We start from the raw sequence: 7237 nt of genomic DNA, 5'->3' as shown, positions 1-7237 counted from the left end.
TAGTTTATTTACCACTGTTTAATTGTTTTTTAGGCTGTTTGGACCCCTTTGGCTCTCAGCTGTTCATAGGCATCATCTTTGCCTTAGCTCATTCACACACCCTTGTTGTGCATTAAATTTTGAGTGTTTCTTGTCAAGGTTCCCTATATTATTTTTTACCTCAATCTCTGTTACATTGTTATTCGGTTTGCTTGTGGTTCATGAAAGTTGTGGTTTTGAGAATTATTGTGTATTTGTATTTGCTTATTTTTGCATTTCAAAGGCCATATTTGCAACAAACATAGTTTAAGGAAGGGTGTTAGAATATATGAAATATCTTATATTGATATTAAGATATAGTTATTAAGTTTATCACATATGATTGGTTTTCCTATTACTTATTTCTCTCCTTTCATTATGTTAAACCAATAAGTTCAACCGGTATTACCTTACCGGCATGAATAAGGATTTTCATAAAGGGTAAAGGAAAATGGATTTCATAAAAACATTGGCAGAAACATAACTCACATGTTCAAGTCTCAAGGTACCACATAAGCACGCTATAACCCATATAGATAATGCAGTTGCCTCCTCTGCAACCAGAAGACAGTTTTGTAGAACAGACCAAAAACGAAGTACTTGTTTACCATAACCATCAAACATGACAACCCAAAAGATGAAAGTAAAATAGAAGTAATTTAGCCTAATCAAAATTTATTCGAACATACCTCGGCTAACCCCAGACCCGTACTACAGGATTTCAAACCAATAAGTGAACCAGACAGATAAAGAGCGTTCTCATATGGCCTGTGATATTCCAAGGAATGAAGGTGCTCCAAAGGATGAAAGATAAGTGTCGATCCCCTTGTAGGACACCTAAAACGATAATACTCACTTATAATTTGTAAGGGTCCACAATTATTAGCCTGTGAATTTGTAAAATAATATCAACAATAATAACACCGTTAATGTATTATTAGTACAAAACAACAAACAATAATAGAAAAATTAGATGTATTTACAATTACAAACCTTGGCCCATTCAAGAATTTCATGTAGACAATAATCCGGTGTTTCATGAAAGGACGAAACATATCGATATTGATTGTCATTTAGTTCGAGGGAAGCTTCAGACTCGTGTGATGCGTCTGCTTCCAATTCGTTCTCATGATCAAGCTGCTGATGTGTTTACGAAAGCTCTTGGTCCACGTCCATTTACTGATTGTTTGGGCAAGCTTGGCTTGGTGGATATTTACTAACCTCAAGCTTGTGAGGGAGTATTAACAGTAGAAGAATCACGTAGCAAGTTGCATGAAAATGATTCGCTCACGTAGCTTATAATTAGTGAGAGTTTACTATCTTACCATGCACTCTCATGTATTGGATTAGCTACTCTTTTGTTCAGTTAGGTTAGTTACAGTTGGTTGTTATATAGTTTGAGATTGTAACTAACTTCTTCAATCAATGGATCAATATCTTTTTCTCTCTCTCTTTTTCTCTCACTTTCGTGTGTTCTTCCTTCTCCTTCAATGGAGTTTCACATCTTCTTAGAAAATCACTTATGTTTATAACGAAAGGCCTCGTATATAATTTTCTGCAGAGAAATCAAAACCCTAGTTTAGGAGGTCATTGTTTTAGGAGAGTATGTCCTTAAGTTTTGAACTTTGGTATGAGCTTTGAAAGATGAAATGAGATGGGCAAATTTTGGGGTATGACAGTGTCACTAAAACTTATATAAATACAATTTTTTATTTTTTAATTTATTTTATAAATATAAATTTTATTTTTAAATTACAATAAAATTTTAAATTTTAATAATATTATTATTAAAACAAAATTATTCATTAAAAATATTTTACAATACATTTTCAACCAACCATGACAAAATTAAATAACTAGATCTAAACATTTATGCAAATTTTTATTAAATTTAAACATTACGTTCTATTTCATATTAAGTAAATTAGAACTACTTACAAAAAAAAATTATATATTTAATAATATATAATGCTCTCATCCCAAATTGTGTGATTGTCGCATGGCTGTTTAATTTTTAGTTATTTACTTATTTATTTATTTAAATTCTAGAAATCATGTATAGGTTGCAAAAGTTTTTTGTAATAGCATAGGTTTATTTCTTCGCACTTTTATTTCCGTATTTTACTTTTCGCATCCCCCGGTTTTTGGTTATGTACTCCCCTAATCCTGAAGCCTTGTAATAGAGTAGATTTACTTTCTGCATTTTACTTTCCGCACATATAAACTGCTATGGACTGTGAATTTTAACTGTTAGATGTATGATTAAAATGATTGTATGGCAAGACTAAAATCAACAAAGAATAATCCTGATTTTCAGGATTAAATAAATCAATCACTTTGCTTCTCACACTCACCTTTAGGGTAATCCTCTCTTATGCTGCCTTTCGATTAAATAGTCAAGTCCCTCGAATGTGGGGATACCTTAGCAAAAATGCTACCCTCGATTTAAAAATCATCATAAAGATCATAGTCCCTTCGATGTTTCCTACGATATAAATGATCTCGTCCCTCGATTAAATAATGATAAGTCCCTCGATTAAAGGATTTTTGTTCACCTCTTTCTCTCTCATCTCCCTTTAAAAAAACTAAAAACATATTTAACCTTTTTATATTAACACTTGTTGTGAAAACTAGACTGAATTTCATTTAAATTTGGTTGTTGAATAAGGGCAACAAAACTTTTGATTCAAAATGTAAATGATATTGACTTATACGAGTATGGGGCTGTGATATATCTTAAATTCTCTAATTATTTAATGAGAGGAAGACATGTATGTTTTTGTTAATCGGCACTTGAATTATTTAATGACAGAAGACATTAATCGGCACTTGAATTCTAACAATAGTATTAGCTTAATTTTAAGTAATAGTTTCCCACCAAATGAAATTCAGGCTAAAAGATTTAGGTTGATCTTGCAGGCAATTAATTTACAAGATCTCATAGAGGGCTGCACATCTTCTAATAATAAATATAAATATTTTAACAATCTTTTAACATGCCTACAAAATCAAATATTTTTTTTATTAATCAAAATCAAATATTTTATTTGAAATAATAAATAAAAGATATATAAGATTTCCTAGCGGATGAGAATTTGATTTCTTACTGTAACAAAATTTATGTATAGATTTGATTTCTAAAATTAAAAGATCCAAATCACAGATTATAAAAGAGGTTACATTGGTTATATCTTGTATTATTATTAGCTCTACATTATCTTTTAACTTGGTTCAAACTTTCATTGCAATAACAAAGCACCATAGAGTTCGTAAGATCAACCAGCCTACAAAAGTAAGAATCCTGATACATTGTAGCATGTTTTTTCTTTGTTATTATAGTTATAGTTGATTGTTTTATATTCTTGAATTTGTTTGTTTAAATCATTTGTTTCTTCTTCAATACAATAGTGGTAATTCTTTTGTGTCACAATGCTTTCTCAATCATTGATCAACCTTCTTTCTTTCTTTTCTAAAGACTTCATGTTATCGTTAATTAAACACTATACTATTTTAGCATGTAATAAGATTTTGCAATAATAATTATGTTAACGAATATTATAAATTTACCGTGATAGTCCAAAACATGGTGTAATAGGTTATTTCATTTGGATTTGGAAAAAAATAAATATAAATCAATTTAATAAGTTTGGATTGGATTATCAGGTTTAGATAATTGGTTTGATTGTTATAAGAAAAATATAGGAATGGTGATGGATTTTTAAAAGAAAAATCTTAGAAATTTTGACGTAAGAACAAAATTGTTTTAACTTTTCCTAATTAATATCAATTTTTTCAAAAAAAAAATGTTAAGCTCATGCTTTTAATTATATTATATTATTAAATAAGCAATTGAGAAAGGTTTTAAAATATCTCAATGAAAAATGTATAATTTATTTTCTTAGCTGGTTGTTTACTATTCTTGATGTTATTAAAAATTTGTATATTATAACTTTTTTATCGTTCAACTTTTGTATATGTTGTATAATTAAAGAAGATGAAGTTCATGACATCAGTGAAAGGTATAATTTTGTACTGACAATCATTATATTTATATTTGTAGAAATGGGTCGTAGGAAAATATCAATCACATTCATTCAAAATCAAAAAGATCGGAAATTAGATTTTATTCGGAGACAAAATGGATTAATCAAAAAAATTTCAGATTTTTCTAGAAAGTTTGGAGTTGAAGCTTGCTTAGTTGTGTATGATGGCGATGATGGTAATGCTAGATCAATAATTTGGCCACAAGACTCGACCATTGTACACTTTGCATCGAGACGTCTTCAAAGAAGTTTGATGTGAATGACTATTTTGCGAATAAGAAAAATATGGTTGAAGTTGAGATTTCCAAGTTGCATAAAAAGATTGTGATGAACAAGTATTCAACATGGAGTCCATGTTTTCATACAATAGAAGGAGGGCAACTTAAAGGCTTAATTGATATTGTAAATGCTAAGATTCAAGCTTGTAATCACAAAATTAGTATACTAAAAAATATGCAACAAGGTGAGAAAAATAGTTTGATTCGAAACAAAACTCAAGAGAATGTTGCCTCCTCACACTCGAGTCAACTTGATCTCATACATAGCATTCCTCAACAGCAACATATCTATGGTGATCCTACGGAGCTAGTTAATGATAATATTAATGAGATGATGAGTTTAACTAATTTTTTTAGTTTGCCTTGTTTTTCATTAACAAATCAAATTAATAAATCAACAAAGTTAGAGAATATGATGGTTGAACCTCATCAAGAATGGGCTAATCAACTTGATGAATTTCTACAGTTAGATGATCGGGTGGTTGAACCTGGAAATTGGACTTCTAACCTTGTCAATTTTAGCCAACCTAATTTGTTTGCATTGCGAGATATTTCATATATGTCATAGAATAAGAAAGTAAGATTTGTATTTAATTTTTGTGTTCTAATTAACATATGAATATTAAATCAAATACTACATTAGACTTTTAGTTTGTTTGTTATTCAAGTACACTAATAAATGAAAAAGAGTTGATATTAAATAAACTTTATTTGATTATAGTGTTTATTGAAATTAGGTTTTAGTATAAAGTGTTACATATTTATTTACTCGTGCATATTTTTTTATGTAATTAATTATTCTTCAACCTTTTGTCCTTATATAAATTTTAATTCAGGTATTGTAGGAAACAAATTTTAATATTAGAAAACGTATAAATAAAATAGACAAACCCTGAGACACGTCTATAACTTGTATTGTATCTTTATAAAATTCATTATTTATTCTTGAATGCAACAATTTTTCAAAATCATTGATGTTTAATCAAACCAAATATAGGTTGTACCTCTTGGAAAATTGTCATCAAATCATTCAATTGCTATCTTCATCAATAGTGAGTTCAGTGATACTTATTCCAATATCCCACGTCCAAAATTTCTCAATCCATATTCCCATGTCTATCACTTTGAAGTTGCGCATATGTGAACACGAGTAAAATTTTGGAAACATAATTCTTGAGAGTGTGTTTGGATGAGGTAATTAAGAATTTTTAAAGAATTTAAAATTCTAAGCAATTCAAATGATTCAATTGAAATTCATTCAATTTTAAATTCTTTTGTTTGGATGAAGTATTAAAATGATTCATTGTTAAATTTTTATGGTCAATTTTAAAACTTTAGGGCCAAATTTAAAAATGAAAAATAGGGACTAATTTGCAATTTTTGATAATTTTAAGGACCATTTTGTAAATTTGGAAAATTATTAGGGACTTATTTGCAATTTTATGAAAAATTTTGGGATAAATTTATAATTTTAATAAAATATAAGGACTATTTTGCAAATTTAGAAAAATTAACAATAAACAATTTAACACTCAAGTTATGGAGCAATTTCAAATTCTTTAATTTTTGATGTCATTTGAAATTCTTTAAATTTAACTTGAATAAAATATTTCACAAATTTACATCATTTTAACCATTCTTCATATTTTTCATCCAAACAATGGATTTTGGTCAAATCATTTTCAATTCCCTCAAAAAATTACTTTCCCTCGTTAAAATGCTCCATCCAAACACACTCTAAAGGAATAGAACCAGACCATATTTTCTTCCAAAAGTTGATGCTTTCACCATTCCCGATCTTGCAATTGATGGAATTGGAATCCAATTTTGCTCCTCCACTAAGGACATACATACTGCTCTCACATCCTTCTATCATAGAGATTATTTTCTTCCATTGACTAGTGTTGAAGTGTCTAGAATTTTAGCTTGGACATCACCATACTTGCAAGACAGCAAACCAGATCAAATGGAGTTGGGCTCATTCAAAATTCTCCGATTCCCTTTACTTAGTAAAGCTAAATTGAATCTTTCGCAATCTTTCACACCTAGCCCTCCTTTTTTATTTTCCTTACGAACATTGGGCCAATTAGCCCAATTGATCTTCTTCTTATCTTCCACTCCACCCAAAGAAAAGCATGTTGCAACTTCACAATTTCACATAGCCTTAGGCGGTTTATAGAAGGAAAAATAGTATATTGGAATATTAGTTAAGTCTTCTTCTTAGCTTATCCATTCAACATCACCACCTAATTGAAATTTTTTGTCCTTACCAATATGAGAGTCTTCTTCTTAGCTTATCCATAATATGATTCCAAGTAGCCCTTCTCCTTCGATTTCCCCCACGAGTATTCCAAGAAATAAAAAAAGAAGTTGAGGAAATGCCACACGATAAGAAACATAAACTTTTCCTTCAAATTAATTCCATAAAGTTTACTCTTGTAAAGATTCACACTGAGGCTCGATGCCAACTCTAAGCCTCTCAAAATTTCCTCTAAGCTCCACAAATTTTCCAATATCTATCATAAATTACTATTATGTTGTTATCAAATTGTAGTAGTTCACTATGTAAGTCATCCTTGATTTGGAACTATTACAGCTCTCATAACAGTTTGGCATTATCACCAACCCTACCAAGCCTTCAGACGCTAATAAGAACAAAAATGGGGATAAAGCATCCCCATGACGTGATCCTCTCCATGCTTGAAAGTCCATGATTGGACTACCATTAACAAGTATTAATATAGAGCTAGTAAATACTAAAGCCTTCATCCATTTTAGCCACTTACAACCAAAACTCATCATTTTCATGATGTACTTGAGATATTCCCATGACACACAATCATATAACTTCTCAAATTCAATCTTCACCAACATACATTCTATCTAGTTCTTTTTAGC

At 29.7% G+C, this 7237-nt stretch overlaps 1 protein-coding gene across 1 annotated transcript; it reads left to right on the top strand.

Annotated features, from left to right (window-relative positions):
- Positions 1-4346: 4346 nt before the first annotated feature.
- Positions 4347-4907, top strand: LOC131631814 (uncharacterized). Its single transcript, XM_058902584.1, has one exon. It carries the CDS (start codon positions 4347-4349, stop codon positions 4905-4907), a length of 561 nt encoding a protein of 186 aa, XP_058758567.1.
- Positions 4908-7237: the final 2330 nt, after the last annotated feature.

This window comes from Vicia villosa, unplaced genomic scaffold, assembly GCF_029867415.1.
Source record: "Vicia villosa cultivar HV-30 ecotype Madison, WI unplaced genomic scaffold, Vvil1.0 ctg.000864F_1_1, whole genome shotgun sequence".
NCBI classification, from domain to species: Eukaryota; Viridiplantae; Streptophyta; class Magnoliopsida; order Fabales; family Fabaceae; genus Vicia; species Vicia villosa.
This window is presented reverse-complemented; position numbering and strand designations above follow the sequence as displayed.